Source organism: Hippocampus guttulatus, chromosome 11, assembly GCF_054856545.1.
Source record: "Hippocampus guttulatus isolate MCC_2025c chromosome 11, RoL_Hgut_1.0, whole genome shotgun sequence".
In the NCBI taxonomy this organism is placed as follows: Eukaryota; Metazoa; Chordata; class Actinopteri; order Syngnathiformes; family Syngnathidae; genus Hippocampus; species Hippocampus guttulatus.
Window position 1 is genome coordinate 7519945 of NC_141271.1, and position 18801 is coordinate 7538745.

Here is an 18801-nt window from a genome sequence, read left to right on the forward strand (position 1 = left end):
CTGTTATGAAGGCTGAGAGGCCGTGTCTCTTTAACACTAGCAGGCGAGGAGGAAGGGGCTCAGCAAATAAAAATGAGTGCATCATATAAACAAGATTTACGCAGACCACTGTGGTTGATCGATCCGGTATCCAGAGTTATTCTCATTTATGCACATGTGCACGCACGCTGCTGCCATATGCTTGCCCCAAATTTAATCCCAGAGTCCCTTTTCCCTTTGACTCATGCTAAAATTAGAAGGACATTTATACATTTGGGCGCTCCTCCCCAATATTTATCATATAACATTCCTGGGGTTCTTTTGCTGGAATGCCAAACGTAAAATTGAGTGGTTTTGCGGCGATGGAGCGGTTTTCAGCACGAGTTGAAGAGGTTATCAAATCAAGGAGGAGCTGAGATGGGACGGTGAGGAAGAGGAAAAAGGTGACGATGAAAGAGGAAGGAAGGAGGAAGGGGTTTCCCGATGCAGGAATCATGACAGCATTTTCCTTGAAGACAGGAAACTCGACGCGTCTCGGCCAAAACCACGCAGCCACAGCAAAGACACACACACACACACACACGCACGCACATACACACATCTTATTTTAAACCCCCCTCATATATATTAGAGGGATTAGAGGTTTGAGGCCACATCGCATCATCCAAACCAGAGCATCCAGTGGCGAGTGAGGCCTAGCATGACAACAACCAAGAGAGAGAGAGTGAGAGAGAGAGAGAGAGAGAGAGAGTGTGTTGACAGTTATATTTCCCTGTTGGGGAAAAATTCACTTACTCCAATTGGCACGGTGCTCCGGTGTGTAATTCACTCTATGAGCGCCTGGAGGGCCCGCGAGTGGAGTGATTAATGAGGAGGAAATTGAAATATTGGAATTGGCTGATTAAAACAATAAGCTGGATGGAGCTGAAGTGAAATGGGTGAATGGGGTGGACTGGGGGGCTAATGGTACAGTGCATTATTAGTGCTGGGACGCTGCCTAAAGCTCTCAAGCCCATCAGGCCCACACACACAGCTTTCATCTCGAGCCAGCTGACAGGTGGCTTCACAACAATAGACCGTCATATATTTAAAAATAAATAAATAAATAAAAATAGCTAATCAAGGTGGACGTTCTGAAAGACATTTATGGAAGCAGAGATGAACAAGTTCCTTCTCTGGCAAACCTGTTCAGTTTTGCTTCCTATTTTATTATGTTTCTGTTCAAAGTGGTTCCAAACGGTGCACATTTCTATTATGTGAGTGCCTGCTGCAATGGGAGCTTTTTGGAGGGCGGAACGAAACACAAGGCCAGCCTTTGAAGGGCCAAGAGAGGATCCACCTTTGCTTGCCACTTGACATACTTGTGTTTGTTTTCCCAAACCGACAAATTGCACGCTGACTAGCTATTATGGCTTGAGTCCCCAATCTGCCTACAGTACATTCCCCACTGTCAAAATACAAGCCTTTTAAAGTTTGCCGATCCGAGCCATACCACACCAATGAACTGGACAGCATAAGGTTTGAGGCTTCATTCCAACTGCAGTCAAAAAGAAAAAAAATACATTAAAACACAACGCAAAATCAGCAATTTGGCCCCATATGTGTTTTATTTTAAATTTGCAAATCGCAGTAAATTCCAATCTTTTGCGAGAACTAATTCACACCACTTCAGAATGTGGTCCGATAACATAGACATTCATCCATCCATTTTCTGATCCTCACAAGGGTCGCGGCGGGTGCTGGAGCCTATCCCAGCTGTCTTCGGGCAGTAGGCCGGTGACACCCTGAACCGGGTGCCGGCCAATCGCAGGGCACACAGAGACGAACAACCATCGCACAAAAATCACACTCACACTCACACCTAGGGACGATTTCGAGTGTTCCATTAACCTGCCATGCATGTTTTTGGAATGTGGAAGGAAACCAGAGTACCCAGAGAAAACCCACACAGGCACGAACATGCCAACCGCACACAGGGAGGCCGGAGCTGGAATTGAACCTGGTACCTCTGCACTGTGAGGTCGACGCGCTAACCACTGGACCAATGGGCCGCGCGCGTATAGATATTGGATATTTATTTTGCTATACTGTATATGATGTGTGCAAAATGAAAAATCATGATTTGAGTTTGAAGGTGTACTCAAACCGGCGATCCAGTGGTTAGCGCGTTGACCTCACAGTGCAGAGGTTGTGGGTTCGATTCCGGCTCCGGCCTTCCTGTGTGCAGTTTGCATGTTCTCCCGGGGCCTTCGTGGGTTTTCTCCGGGTACTCCGATTTCCTCCCACATTCCAAAAACATGCATGGCAGGCTGATTGAACACTCTAAATTGTCCTTAGGTGTGAGGTTGTTCGTCTCTGTGTGCCCTGCGATTGGCTGGCAACCAGTTCAGGGTGTCCCCCACCTACTGCCCGGCAACCCCCATGACCCTTGTGAGGATGAGCGGACAGTGTGTGTGTGTGTGTGTGTGTGTGTGTGTGTGTGTGTGTGTGTGTGTGTGTGTGTGTGTGTGTGAGCTATAGCTGTTACAACTGTATTTCTTCTTTGCAACTTCTCTCAGAATAACAGACAAAATGGTCTCAAATCTAATCGGAGTTCTATTTTCTTCTTCCTCCGCTAGGTCTGATGATTCCCGTCTTCTGTGTGGTGGAGCAGGCGGACAGTGGGAACCAGGCAGACGGATGCGACGGAAGGGAGGAGCACGCAGAGTTTGTTCTAGTGCGGAAGGACATTCTCTTCTCCCAGCTGGTGGAGACGGCACTGCTGGCCCTCGGCTACTCGCACAGCTCGGCCGCACAAGCCCACGGTCAGTGTCATGTACCTGTTCGATTACTTTTCCAATATTTAAAGGGAATTGTGAATGAAGTGTGGATGAGCAGCAGTTGGAAGTGGTTGTCAAATCAAGACCGAGACTGAGTGCATCAAACCATTTATTTATTTTTTTTGGTGCTAAAATCCACACTTGTCCTTGAAATGTCTTCAATCTCTTTGCTTTGCCATTGCTCGTTGGTATCAATTAAGTGTTTTGGCTGAAATGCACCACACAGAAGCAGATGGGTGTCCGTGTTTGGATGAAAAGAGCCTTACAAACACTGTACTTTTGCACTGAGTATATAAGGTCTTCTTGTTACAGTACAGTAGAAACTGTACTGTAACAGTGAGCACCCAAAAGTGGGTCGAGGACCCATGTTAGATGGGTTGCAGACAGTTAATAAAAAATGGCATGTATTTGTATTCAGATTTTTTTCCACACAGCACTAAGGCGTACCAAATTCCTACATAGAACATATAATTAGCATAAATAAGCGTGAGAAAAAAAAACATTATTAAGGTCTCTAAAATCGTTCGTGACTTTGCAACAACAGGAAGATGCTATCACAGGGTGACAACAGCTGAGAAAGATCCACTGCTCTCCAATGTTTTACTAAGACACTGTACTGTATTGTTACAGTGAGTTTACAGTACAGTGTTTTTGCTGTCACTGTACGGACACGTGTACCATTAAAGAGAGCTGATCCATACTGTTTATGTGCTTCCATCGAGTCAGTGTGTCTAGACAGACAATACTGAACATTTATATTGCGTTCAAGGCAGACACTGATTTGGTAGTGAGTTTCCGGCAGGCAGATACCATACTGCTCGTGTGTTTAAGACAGACTGCATTTTTACCGCTGTCTTACACCACACACTATCCTCTAAACAGCAATTAGGCACTATTGTTAAAGTCGCCAGTCACTGTGCTGTAACATTGTACCAGTCAATGTCCCAGAGGCATCAATATGTTTCGCAAACACAAGACACTCAAGAGTCAAGAACAAAATGTTGGATAACAATGTATTTTTGTGTAAGTATGTGTAAAGAATGCATATGAAGGACAACAAAAGATAAGCTGTCAAGTGTTGCACATATTGAAGTAATCTGCAAAAGGGCAGTGACACTCACCCGTCCTCCTACGTGCACAACATTGCACTTATGAAGAAAAAAATAAAAATAAAAAATGACACAGCCATTCGCAAGACACTTTACATCTGTTAGAAATCTTAACCAAAATGTTTGCACGTGTCATCGGCCGCTAGTCCTGTTCAATTTAGCAGACGCATAAATACACATGCACATGCTGCTTCGAATGTGATCGAGTTTGTCGTTTTCTTCCTGACTTGTAAACACACTGGTGCAGCTAAATCCTCTTTTACGGCCTTCTTATCAGGCCTGCAGCTCACCTGGTGAAGCCTCGTGAACACAACCATGCACTGGATGCTTCTTACAAGTCAAGACCGAAACACTCCCCTCACCCCATTTTTAAAATATGCTTGGACCCCCAGGTACCAGACCAGAAAATTGATTTTTGGATATTTTCAGATTTTTTCCGAGAATTTTTTTCCACACTTTTCTCCGATCTCCGTTAGCAACACATACTGGATGTTTGTCAGTGTTTTCTGCGTGCGTGCGTGCGGAACTGTGAGTTTTGTGTTTTTGTTTTGCCGACTACCTGAGATGGGCATGGCCATGCCACGCCCCCACTCCCCCCCGTCACCCCAAGGTTAAAAGTCAAGCTCTGCCAATGCCAACGATATCACTTAAACGAAAACAATAATACATTTAATCTTTATGAAATAACAAATTGATGCAAACTGAGTTTCTTTGCCTCCAATCATGAAGCGGCACAATAGACTCACCAGGCAGAGTTTGCAAAGAAAACCACAAGGTGTTTTCTCAAGTTGCGGTGTGAGTGTGACTGTGAGTCGCACGCCATTGTTTCCTTTGTCATTTCTGCCATGTCACCTAAATTAGTCACTCTGAAAACCTTGCCTCTGTGTGGTGCTGTGGAGACGTCGTGTGCGATCATGTGACTGCCTGGCTTTGTTTGATTGGTGAAACGGAGTCAAACGGTGCTATTGGTTGCATTGGATCGTTGAATCAGAATCACCTTTATTGTCATTGTATAGAATACAACGAAATTTGGGTGCCACTCCTTAGTGCATTTCGTTATTTGACAGCGCCTGACCCTGACGCCTCTCTGGCCAACCAAGACTGTGCAACTAATAATAAGTACAGTATAACTAAAAGTAGCAAGCAGAATATATCTCGATTTAGTGGAGTCGTTTTTCTTCTGAACAAAAACACTCATGTAAAAGTGAAAAGTATTTTGCATTGAATCTACTCTGACAAGTACAATTGATCTAAAAAGTTGGAAGGAAAACATAACAGAGTAAATGTAGCGTGTTCCCATCCAGTTTTCACGCTTGGCAGACGGAGTTCCACTGCATAAAAAGGCAGAAAAAGGACAGGGAGAGATAGCAAAAACGCCATCTAAGTCAAAAGGCATTGTAATTTATTTCAAAAGTAGGAGTATTATTACAATGATGATTATTAAGCGACATTTTTTTTGCAATTGAATCCCTACTTTTAAAGACTGCCACGAGTTTGTCGTTGCCGTTGTTGTTTTCAATCAAAATGACACCTACTGGATAGGATGCTGCACTGCCCCACTTGGCCCTAATTCCTGCGGGCATCACACGCCGCACACAAAATGCAAAACCAATGCGAGTGCGGCGCGAGTCTTTCCCAGCCAGTGCAGATCAACACGCACGCACGCACACACAGAGACGCGCGTCAACTTGATTTCACCTCGGCAAAGAAGCCTTCGAAAACACACACACGCACACACCGGCATACGCTTTGAATGGAAGAGTGCGTCGTCATGCAGCCTCGCAGACAAAGTCGACGCGCCTCCCTCCGGCTTCTCTCTAATGAATACTTTTTGTTTTTTAAAACAACCATTTATGTTAACTGAATAATTTCTGGCTTAAATTATACATTTTTCCCTCTGCGGTCCACGACCAAAATTACACAGAGTCCCGGCTATTTTCTGCCTGTTTGAATTGTGTCCTGCATTCTTGCGTCCCACTGGTGTATTTAAAGGCCCGGCCGAGGACCACGGCCATTCTTTAATTAGCCCAGGCCGGTAATTAAGTGGGAGATATTGTTTATTTCAATTATAAGGGTCTGAAGGTTTTTATAGCACGGATGGGCGCAGACGTGTACTTTAGGGCTTGACGTCGGTGAACAGTGAACAGTGGTCAGCATTGTTGCAGTGCCACGTCTGACGGGTCCGTGCGGCACCAAGACACTGGACGTTCAACTTTTTGGGACCTTTTTGGTGGGGGGCGGCGGAGGGGTTGATTCAAAGTGGCTCCTGCTTTTTTCTGGACACACTTGAATGTGTCAGTAGTTGGGGGTCATTCATAGTGAATACACTCCATTCCAGTGCTTGTGTTGTATTTGAGTACACGCGCCTAAACACTTCCTACACAGTGCATTTTTTTTGGAGGTTGTTTAAAATATTGCACGACTGTCTATGTCTTTTGTGTCGTGTTGTATTATTTTGTTATTTTGACTTCAAGATGGCGCCGCGAGAGTGGCTGTCTTGACAGCAGCTCCTATATTTTGTTCTTCTACTTCTTCCTTTCTGAACTTTGCTGCTGTGAATTGGAAATTTCTCCATTGTGAGACTAATAAATGTTTTCTTATCTTACCTTATCTTAAAATACTGGGCAGCATTGTTACAGTGAGCAGCCATCACATTGTAACAATTTGCTGAACACAAGAACAGTGTGTCGTCGTACAAAGATTGACGCGACACGGTTTCACGTGAAGCGATTTGATTCTGTCCTAGTTTTTTACACCGTACTGTGTTCCTTTATCAGTGACACAACGCACTGATGAAGTGGAAACTGATCTATTGCCGTTACAGCGTGCTTTTAAACATTCGAACCAAGTGAATCAAACATCAGTGGACTCACCAAGGTACGTGCATCAGAAAATGATGCATTTTAAAATGTCCAGCCTCAATAAAAAGGCCTTTAGCTCATGACATGGGACACTGGGACACCGGGGGTGGGACTGCACACTTGGGCATCCATGCTGGAGCGCAGATGGCACTCGGAATGTTTAATGCGGGAAACAAGAATTTCAACTTTTGAAACGTGGACAACAAGCAGACAGCCCCCTTGCTGACCAGAAATGATGAATCAATTATTAACGTACTTGCCATCACACTGGCAGTGTGCACGTGTGCCGTATGTGTGTATGTGAGCGTGTGTGTTGTTGCATGCCAGATGCTGCATGGACACGTCTACAGTGAGTTTTTGTGTTTGTCTGCTTATTCACGCGTTTGATTCCAACAGCCGATTATCGGGCGCGCTGAGTGCAGACGACAACAACAGCGCAAAGCGATACAGACGGATGGATTCAGAGATGTGCTCAAGTTTTTTGTTTTGTTGAAACGTCAACATTTATATCCGCTGTGTTTTCCGCAGGCATGTCACGCCGTAGGGATACAGTGTAGATTACATTTTGCAGCATTGGTTTGGTTGGTCACTTGTGTTGTTTCCCCAATGAGGATCCAATTCTTTATTTTGTGTTTAAATCACTGTTTAAATCGTTTTGGGTTTTGTTTAGTTTTTTTGGGGAAGAAATGTGTCCTGTCTGACAATCCTAAAGTGTGAGTATTATTGTGGTCCATTAGAAAATATATTAAGAAGACAATCAACATTTGGTGTGAAATGTTTTTTTATTGGACAATGACAAAATAAAAATAATGTTGTTTGCTCGTGAACAACAGCCTTGATGACTTGTTCTTTTTACACAAACAAAACATATTTGCTATCCAAAACAACTCATGTCCAAGTTGCTCCTTTTTCCTTTCCTAAAAATTGCAAAAGCATCTTTTTTTTATGCCAGAAAACATTTTCGGGAGTGACATGTTTGTTTTTCATTGGATGGCTAATAAAATGCTAATTCAAAAAAGGGGAATAAAAGCGCATAATCAACATTCATGTTGGTTTGATAATCTGAAATTTACAGCTTCGTAATTAAGTTAAAAGTTCCAAATGGATATTATCTTGATGGTCTTGTGCAGGAGCACCAAAACTGGGGGGAGAGGGACTCCCATGGGTTTCCCAAAATGTAATTTTTAATTGACGTGGAGGAGCCCGAAGTAAACGTTTTTGGGGTTTTTTTTCCACAGGGCCCCAAAATTCTAGTGGCATCCCTGGAGCAATGTCCATCCATCCATCCATCCATCCATCCATGTTCTGTACCGCTTATCCTCACTCGTACGGTCGCTATATAGGGTGTCATTCGATTGCGCAAACATAGCTAATGCTATGACCATGACACAGTGAGAGGACCACTGAGGGATCAAGTGGAAGAAACAAATCCAAAGAAATGAGAAGTAGAGAGGCATGCAAATGGGGTTGGGAAAGAGAGAGACATTTTTCTCAGACTGGTCTGGATCTCATTTAGAGGACAGTAATGTGATTAGCTTTGTTTATTTTTTTGCAGCTCCAGCCAGTGCGCGTGCGTGCGTGCATGCGTGCATGCGTGTGTATACATTTATGTACCCGCTCATGTACGCGCTTGATTTTCTTATGATCCTAATTCAGACGTTCAGCATGTTGTTTTAATCAAGAGCTCCATATTGACATCATGTCACAACACGAGAAACAAGAAACAACTCGTTCATTTGAAACTCAAACCTGACCACAGTCATCGTGATGAAGATGCAGCCATAAGAATTAAGTTAATGTCGGATTGAATTCATGGTTTGTGTTCAATGACTCAGGGACTATTACGTATAAAAGCATCATTGATGAGTGTATTTGAATGTGTTTTTTCACATGACGGTAGGACGACGAAAATTCAAAGTGGAAATTTTCCACTTTTGGCGGCAGTAGCGGAAGTGGGATGGCGCCTTTTCTGTAAGGCAGTGATGATGAAGTGTGACAGGGTCTCAGTTCATAGACACACGGGCATTGTGGGACACTGCTTAGCCCAACTATGTTGCTAAGCAAATCAGCAGCACCAAATGCCAAATGCAGACAATTCTTGCACGTATTAAACGAATATATAGTGGAACGGATCACTAATATTGTTCAATATTGGCCAAAAGCATTTGGAGTTAAGTGATCAAATGTCTGTTCATATTTTTATAGCAGCTTGTTGGTTCGTGTTAAGCTCCAAATCAAAACGCGGCTTCCCCTCTGCTTTGGTTCGTCCAGGTATTATCAAGGTGGGGAGGTGGAACCCTCTGCCCATCCACTTCCTGACAGATGCCCCGGAGGCGACTGTGGCCGACATGCTCATGGAGGTCTACCACATGGTCACCCTGCGTATCCAAGTCCAAAGGTCAGACTTTTCCCTCTCTCTTGGTCACACTCCAGCTCTGAAGTAATGTGGTGATGTCACTGCAGCTGATTGCACATTAAGAATTGATTACCAAAGGTCAATTGAAGCCTTCAAGCATTTATCTAGCATCAGATTCCTTGGGAAAGAGTGGAGCCAAAGCCCTGATGGACAGATAAAACCACATAAAGTACAGATGAGAGGCCTTTTTGTTAGTATTGTCGAGGCACATACCAGCCGGGATTTGTTGACATGTTGATACGCGTAAACATAGCGATGGCAGAGCAGGGCACATGGTCCTGGGTTCATTTAGTTGGGGTTAAAAGACGACGGCGAAGGCACCGGAGGTGAGGGGTTGAGACCGAGGCAAATATCCTTATATGGAGCGGAGTCACATGACATAAGCCGCTCATCCTTTTGGAGAGAGTGTCACCAAGAAAGTGACTGCTCATTTTATATTGCCTGTAAAAGCAGAGATTTTTCTGTGTAGCCACCACCGCGACAGAATGGGGTGTGGGGGGTCTTTGGGATTTGTGTTAGAACCAGAACCGAGGATGGACACTGCCTGTGTGAAAGTGAAGCCTTTTCTGCCAACGCCATACCTCCACTTTTGTGCGTTGAAAGTAGTAGTCACTGCGTGACAATTATAATCTTTGCCGCAACACATTGAAACTTCGGATATCTGTGGGTATATTTGTCCTGGGGAGTTTTTATTTTCACTCGCTACATATGAAAACGTATGTAACATACTTCATTATCAAAATAGGCTGGGTACCTATTTCAACCTCCACGGACAACGCAACATAAAGTGCGGTTGAGAGGTTGATTGACTGAGCATCCATGATGACGGATTTAGGAGTGGAGGATTTGAATCAGTACTTTAGTACTTTTTACACAAGTATCTGGACTTCTACATAAGCACCGAGTGTAAATATTTTTGCCACATCTATCTGTTATTTCTGATGTAGTTTTTCGAAGCTTGAAGACCTTCCCTGTGAGCAATGGAATCACGCGACTGTCCGGAACGCGCTCAAGGAGCTCCTCAAGGAAATGAACCAAAGCACTCTGGCCAAAGAGTGTCCTCTGTCGCAGGTTAGAAAAGAACCTACAAAACAAGTTGTCCGTCTTAACAACACACACACAATTAGAAAGCCAGATCATAAAAATGATTAATAACTATTACTACATTTTAATCAAACTTTGGCGTGTTTTAACTGCCCAGCTGCATGTTCAGCGCTCTTGCTGCATCATAATGGCTGCTGTGGGAGATTTACGGGCTTAAACGGAGCTCTGGTGGGGGCGCTGATGGCAGCAAGCGGATCTATTGCAAGCATGTGTGTGTGTTGGACATTTTGTCACTGCTCTCTACGAACTCAAGCTTCTACGGGTGACTTGCAGTCATGATTACTGTCTGTTTCAATTGTGTGTGTCTCATGCATTTTTTTTTTTTTTTTTTGTGGCGTGACTAAACATTTAGTATCATGCCGGCTATTAATTATCTTAGTTTGTTTCTTTTCTGCCTTTCAGAGTATGATCTCGTCAATCGTGAACAGCTCCTACTATGCCAACGTCTCCACTGCGAAATGCCAAGAGTTTGGTCGCTGGTACAAGAAGTACAAGAAAATCAAAGGTACGCTCAATAGCCGCAATGGGGCTTTCCCTGCATGGCAATAAATTCAGTGGAACCTCACAACTGGAAAATAATCCGTTTGACCTTCAAATTTTGGTCAATTTAATGTTTTTCCTGCAAGACCTTATGTAAATAGAATTAATCCCTTCCAGGCTTTTTAAACTTCTTGACCTCTATAATTTGTTTAAAGTGACTTTTTTTTTTTTTATAGCTGACGTTTAAGTGTAAAAAGAAGTATGCATTGACGTGTGTATATCACAGTGCTGTGGCAATACAGAATTATATAGCGATACCCTCAAATATCACAGTACAAATGATCATCATACAATAATGGCTCTATTGATCTGTGTTCACAAATAGACTATTCATCTTTCTGAACACTTAACAAAGCCTTAAGCATATATGAATAACTTATAAAGTAGTTTTCAGTGATACCTGGCTCTTATTAATTGTAAAGTAAAATCTGACTCTTGCTGTGTGTATGTGTGTAATATGTATGTATATATATATATATAAAAGGCAAAAATAATGCGATAGAAATAGAAAGAGACGAATATTGGATACAGGTATTTTCAATTATATTTTAAGTTTACTTCTGAACGGTAGGCATTCCTGTAGATTGGTTTACTTTAGCGTGTACTGTATATATCATGCATCCATGATTAACCCTTATTTTGCTTCTCGTTTTGTTTGCTTTGAGCAGTGGATTATTTGGAGAAGATGTGGTCTGGGCGAGATCTTGCGGACATCAAAAGTAATCAGTCTTCTTTTTTGACAACAAAGGAAATGTTTGGGTAAACAACTGACAATTTGGTCTGCTCTGTAGTCGAGCGAGACAACATGGCTGACTTCTGCATGCTGGGCCAAAGACCACCTCCTCACTTGGCGGGCCTGGCGCAGCTCGGTCACTTGGGCGGCGGTGGCCCTCTGCTGAAGGCAGGATCCGGAGATCCGCAGGCACCGTCGCAGCCATCCCAGCAGCCTCCCCTCCCCCAGCAACAGCCCTCGCCCCACGGCCCCCTCCACCACAGCCCCCCCCTCCACACTGGCCAGGTGCCCGCACCGCCACCACCCCACCCGCCCGGCGGACTCCAGCCCCTGCTGGGCCCAGGCGGGCTGCTCTCGCCTCAACTCTCCCCACAGCTGGTGCGGCAGCAGCTCGCCATGGCCCACCTCATCAACCAACAGATAGCCGTCAGCCGGCTGCTGGCCCACCAGCACCCACAAGCCATCAACCAGCAATTCCTCAACCATCCGCCCATCCCGCGGGGTTCCTCCAAAGTCGGCGGTGACCATCCGGGAAACAACCCCTCGGCCTCTGAGGTTTCCTCTGAAATCTACCAGCAGGTCCGTGATGAGCTGAAAAGAGCCAGTGTCTCCCAGGCTGTTTTCGCCCGGGTGGCCTTCAATCGCACGCAGGTAAGGAAACAGGAAGTACAACGGCAAGTTAGGGGAAGGTTGTGAAAGGGACCTTCTCGTTGATTCTGATCAGACCAAAGAGCACAATGTGTGAGAAGGAATAAAAGCTGTCCTTCATCAAGACCCAATCCAGTCATAAAAGCGAAATTCTTCACGCAGGGTTGGCCTCATTGGCGGCTACCCACCTTGGAGGTATTTTCAGTAGTAATACCAGAAGCATGGCGGGGTAGCTTGCCAGCTCATTAGCCTTTTTTTTCACCACAGGTACACGACAACAAGCACCTGATGCATTCAAGGCGACGCCAAACACTTTATAGCACACCCCACTAGATCAATGCAGTGATATATAATCATTGAACTTACAAAAGAAAAGGTGTGAATTGTACTTTCAAAGTACAAACGATTCCATCCAAGAACACAAACAAAAAAATGTAAGAATTTTATGTAAATCAACCAATGAAAAGCAGGCATTAGTTTTAAACTGCGACTCAACAGAATTATTTAAGAAATAAAAAAGAAAACTAACTCATGAAAAATGCCTGGGGAAAAAATACTACCCCAAGAACTGATTATATAACAAGAATAATTTGACCACGTGGACATGTTCAACAAAGATGTGTCCTCTAAATAAAAATTCAAACTTGCAATAACTCGGTCAGCATATTTAAAGGGTAACACATAGTGACTGTGCCGTTTGGTGACATGATGTGGACAACACTAAACACGGGCCAGCGGAAGCCAAGGAGAGAGTATGACAAATCCACCCACGAACAGGTCCGTGAGTCACGGACTCAGTATAGTATAGCGTTGGTGGGAATTCATGACTAGGGCTGTCACGAAAGAATCGAATTGATTATCCTATCGAATAAAGCATCGATTCCTCATGTAATTTGCTCATGTAACCTAGCAATGGGACGTTCTGTGACTTTGACAGATTCTGATTAGCTCTTTGAGACAAGCATTTTTGCAACGTCTTCATTTCTTGCAAAAATCTGGCTCTGGCAAAATAAATAAATAAATAAATGAGTGAGGCAGTTATATTATTAGTGTGACGATTTGCTTATTGAATACACTCCAGTAAATAAACTACAAACAGCTTATCGTGCGTTCTAACTCGCAATGGTAGGATTACTCCATTAGCCAATGAAAAGAACAAGAACAAAATGTTACCTAGGATTTTGCCCCAGCTCGTCACACGTGGACAATCCCGTCTTCCCATCTCCAAGCTACACCAGCTCCGCTTGACAGTCATTACATAAATGTTTATTTGTTTTAAGTTTAAAGACACGCCAAGCATTGGACATTTTTATGTCTTATTCCAAGGAAGTCCACATTGACTGAGTGACTAAGTCTGTCTTCAACAATCATGGCATCGACCTGTTCCCAGTTTGCCCATTCACCTGTGGGATGTTCCAAACTGGTGTTTGATGAACATTCCCTTAACTTTCTGTCTTTTTTGCCACCTGTCGCATCTTGTTTGGAACGTGTTGCAGCTATACAATTCAAAGTCAATGATTATTTCCTAAAAACATCATTTACCAGTTTAAACATTAAACATCTTGACTTTGTTGTGTATTCAATTAAATATAGGCTAGACACGATTTACAAATCATTGTATTCAGTTTTTATTTATGTTTAACACAACGTCCCAACTTCATTGCAATTGGGGTGTACAGCTACACCGCAGTAACAAAATCGCTCTCGTCAACTCAGGGTCTGCTGTCAGAGATCCTAAGGAAGGAGGAGGACCCTCGCACGGCCTCGCAGTCGCTGCTGGTCAACCTGAAGGCCATGCAGAACTTCCTCAACCTGCCCGAGGGCGAGCGCGACCGCATCTACCAAGAGGAGCGGGAGCGCACCATGAACCCCACAGTGGGCCTTCCTGCCTCCAACTCATCCAACCCCGGCGCTCCACGCCTCTCACAGGTACAAGACGCATTGGCTCATGGGTTGAATAAGGATTTTATGGTGCCGCACACACTCCATTTTTACCTGCTGTTTGTCCTGTGTCTATGCTTAGAAAGTGTGGGAGAGGAGCTTGGATGAGCAGATAACACCTGATACCTGGGCCTCCATTTGGAAGAACAAGAATAAGATAGCCAACTCAGTGAGTTCTCTGTAATCTTGCATATCATATAAATAATGTGAATGCCTACGGTTTTTAAACAAATTCCAAGAATAATGGAACAACAACTTCAAAGATATCGTAGGAGCTTATTGCAAACATAAAGGATGTAATAGAGCATTTTCAGCGATAAGACCTTTTAACTCGGATGCCGTGTGGGCTATTATTTATTATGGCTATGTCAAATTATCTCAGGATCTGGAATGTAAACTAACCTCGTCTGTGCACGTCTTTGTAGAGGACTTCAAAACAATGCCAGCGACCTGAGAGCTTGATGCACTCGGAAGCTAGCCAACTGCAACGGCACAACACAAGTGCTAAAGCTCAATGAATTTGATATGTTCACTGTTGACATGCCAAATACTGTTTCTATACATAAAAGTTACTTGGGAAAAAAACCAAGCAAAACAATCAATCAGCGAAACAATCCAGCTGTTCTTTCGACATGTAATAGAAACGGGAAAAACACTCATCACTTCTTCAGAATTGAAGAAAGAGATACCATATTTGGTTCATTTTAGATCTCAAGTACAGTTAGCAACATACATCAAAACAACATTTCAAACAACATTTTGATACAACATACATCGTGCGCAAAAGAAATCTCGATGCTGGACACAGACAAGGAAAAAGTGTTTTGATTTGACCAACTGAAGCAAGAGACGCGGTAACATTTTTGCCCTGAAAACGTACATTGCCACATTATCCATAAAACACGCCCCCAAACTTGTGATCTATGTTGTGTGCACAAACAACTACGGATCACGTTTGAAATTGGATACAATTGTTAATAGGCGGTGCTAGTTTGTATTACCAATTAAAATTTCCTTCAACCTGACTGCCTAAACATCACATGTCCTCTTTCCAGCCAAAGCCAACAGGTCCTGTGCCTGACCTACCAATCAAGCTGGAATCGCTAGTCAACATCACCTCGGGAATTTATGACGAAATCCAGCAGGAGATGAAGCGAGCCAAGGTGTCCCAGGCACTCTTTGCCAAGGTGGCTGCCAACAAGAGTCAGGTGAGGGAACACAAAACACCACCACCCCAAAAAAGGAGGCCGCATATTTCGTGAAATTCCCAAATTTGGGTGAACTTATAAACATAATGAACACATAAAACACTGCCGTTTAATCACAAGTGACAACCATATGGTTGCTACCCATTGACTTAGCAAAGTGAGAGATACACAACTATTCCCATTCACATTCACACTTTCGCTGAGTAACAACTGAACCCACATTACCCGCACAGAAGTCAGGCCAGTGAACCGTATCACTGACTACCTGCGCTGATCTCAAATGCTCAGCAAAAAAAAAATAAAAAGTGTTTCTTAATACTGGCCTGAGTTAGGAATCTTGCCAATGTTTGTCAACAAAATTACCAAAATAAAATGTACACTGTTAAGCCTTGCTAAATAGAAACATCTCAGCTCCGTCATCCATATGACTCTTGGTGACTCCTTTATTGCTGGCTGCAACAAGGTCAAGTGACAAGTGCTGATAATATAGTATGAGGACAGTACTTGCATGCTTATGTTCGTGTGTGCGCGCAAGGTTAGTGAGGTCCCCCAGGTCGGGGTGGGACTTGGTGGGTGGGTGGGGGCGGGAGGGTTACAGTTCAGTGCACCCATCTGCTTCAGCTGGCCACCAGGCCAGCGCGAGCAGCAGCAAGAGATGATCAGGCTATTAGCGTTGCACGCTGCCTGAGGTGGCGGCTTGAACACAACAGCTGGTGTCGCAAACAGAGCCAGTCTAGCAGACATAATTGAATCTTCTCCATCTCCATTTCTGGATGTGCACCTACCTCGCACACCCTGCACACTTTTAAGCACACCTCTTTTGTCTTGTCTCACTGAATAGCTGCTTTCTCGTTAGGCTTGGAACGAAGTACATATACTTTACTGGACTTTAAGTCGAGTTTTCTGTGCTTCATTTGACGATTCATCATCTTATGACTTTGACTATTTGAATAGCTTAATTATGAAAAAATCCACTTGACTTTGGAGCAATATGACCTCAAAAGTTCCTCTCAGGTTCAAATGTTTTGTTTTTAATTCTTTGACATTTCGTTTTTTACTAACCTTACATCTGGGCCACCTGTGTCTGTCATTACAGGGTTGGCTGTGTGAGCTGCTTCGCTGGAAGGAAAACCCCAGTCCAGAGAACCGTACCCTGTGGGAGAACCTGTGCACCATCCGGAGGTTCCTTGCCCTTCCACAGAACGACAGAGACCAGGCGTACGAGGAGGAGTCACGGCACCATCACAGCGAGAGGCTACACACCGTTCTTCACCTTCCGCAGGACACACAGGTACAAAAACGTTTTAAATGTCATTTGGCATTGGGGCAGTGACTTCAACAAGCTCTTATGGAGCACACATGTCCATATGGAGAATTTCTTTGAGACTTTTTAATCAGGTATATTTGCTCATGGCGGCCCGGCGGTCCAGTGGTTAGCGCATTGACCTCGCAGTGCAGAGTTACCGGTTCAATTCCAGCTCCGGCCTCCCTGTGTGGAGTTTGCATGTTCTCCCGGGCCTGCGTGGGTTTTCTATGGGTACTCTGGTTTCCTCCCACATTCCAAAAACATGCATGATAGGCTGATTGAACACTCAAAATTGTCCCTAGGTGTGGTTGTTCGTCTATGTGTGCCCTGCGATTGGCTGACAACCATTTCAGGGCGTCCCCCGCCTACTGCCAAAGACAGCTGGGATAGGCTCCAGCACCCCCCCGCGACCCTTGTGAGGGTAAAGCATATCGGAAAATGAATCAATGAATGAATGAAGCCATCTTCCTGTGTGGAGTTTGCATGTTCTCCCCGGGCATGCGTGGGATTTCTCTGGGTACTCCGGTTTCCTCCCACATTCCAAAAACATGCATGGCAGGCTGATTGAACACTCAAAATTGCCCCTAGGTGTGGTTGTTCGTCTATGTGTGCCGTGCGATTGGCTGGCAACCAGTTCAGGGTGTTCCCCGCCGACTGCCGAAGACAGCTGGGATAGGCTTCGGCACCCCCCCCCCCCCCCCCCCCCGCAAACCTTGTTAGGATAAGCGGATCATAAAATGGATGGATTGATATTTGCTCATTAGTTTGTGTACAAGCAGGGAACACGGCCAACGGGAACACATGTACAAAAACAAATGCTGCCTTCAAATATGTGCATTTGAGCTTGGTGCAATTATTCAACAAGTCCTTATGGAGTCCATCTTTGAGGCTTTTCACTTCTTGTTACCCATGCATTTATTTTGATCCCAACAATATATCCCATCCCAGGACACACAAAACCAGATGCGGTGGCAAATGTTTCATCATTTTAGTTTGACACATTGACGACAACACATTTGAACCCGTTCATCTCAAGACTTTACAGTTAAGCGTCATTATCTTTCATCCTGGCAGCAAACATAGCTCCAGACACACATGTAGGAAAGCTTCCAACAAATGCATCATCATTTAGTTTTGGTGTCATTACTTACAACATTACACACGAGACCATGTTTGAGATTTTCGATCATGGTCAATACCTTTTTTTAACTGTGGTAAACATGTTTGAAAATACACACGGCTTCAAAAGTGTCCTCGAGACTTTTTATTCATTTTGTGCATTCCGATGACAACTACTTGCATTACAAGTGCCACGTAAACTGCCGTCCAAATGGTGTCCTGGGGTCACTTAACAATGGCCCATAAAAAGGACATTACATTGTAAGCACTAACGCTACTTTTAGCTCCTGCAACTACTTTGAAATGTAGCTTTGGGTGGAAATGTGGCTATTGTTACTTTCTCATTAGTTTTTGTCTCGGCAGAGGGAAGAATGAAGAGTGGTTGCTGGGTGGCACAACAGGAAATGCCTCATTAGATTTTTGAAGAGGCCTTTAACAGGGAGAGAATGTGTACGTGTTTACATTTTAGTTCTGACTTCAAACACCAGGACTAGTTAGTGGCAAGTCTAAAGAACACAGAGAGCTTTTTAGACCCGCTAAACTAATTTAATTGTAATCCTTCGCTATAACTTCTCCTCAAACGCTTTTTTAGTGAAATTAAACTCAAGGCAAAACAATTAGCTTTATGCATGAACTGTGTGTGTGTGCGTGTGTGTGTGTTTTATAATTAATGAGTATGTTCTGCCAAAAGATAGACTGTCAATGAATAAATCAATGCACACCCCAAAAAAGAGAAACCAAACAATAAGGTAAGCAAGCAGTTCATTACGTAGAAGATTAAAGTGGCTTTACCTTATTTAAGAAATAAATCACAGTGAAAGCTTTGAAGCCAAACAGCCTCCAGGTTGTAAAATTTGGAATTTGACCACCGACTTTGCTGTAAAGATTAGTTTTTTCGGATTTTGTTTTTTTCTTTGGCTTTTTGTAATACCAAAACTCGGTGCATCCTCCACAAGAGGTCTTAAGAGAAGACAACGAACACTTTAATGCTCAAGAATGAACAATGTTGACTTTATTT

The 18801-nt window shown here is 43.8% G+C and overlaps 1 protein-coding gene across 2 annotated transcripts in view; it reads left to right on the forward strand.

Moving 5' to 3' along the window:
• The window catches only part of satb2 (SATB homeobox 2), a 40900-nt gene that overhangs the window by 11778 nt on the left and 10321 nt on the right, over positions 1-18801 (forward strand). For both annotated transcript variants that reach the window (XM_086123613.1, XM_086123614.1), the window contains exons 3-12: positions 2598-2783; positions 9040-9166; positions 10132-10255; positions 10691-10793; positions 11497-11547; positions 11620-12212; positions 13926-14138; positions 14233-14319; positions 15206-15358; positions 16455-16649. In XM_086123613.1, coding sequence (XP_085979739.1) covers positions 2598-2783; positions 9040-9166; positions 10132-10255; positions 10691-10793; positions 11497-11547; positions 11620-12212; positions 13926-14138; positions 14233-14319; positions 15206-15358; positions 16455-16649 — 1832 coding nt within the window. The remainder of the gene's footprint in view (positions 1-2597; positions 2784-9039; positions 9167-10131; positions 10256-10690; positions 10794-11496; positions 11548-11619; positions 12213-13925; positions 14139-14232; positions 14320-15205; positions 15359-16454; positions 16650-18801) is intronic.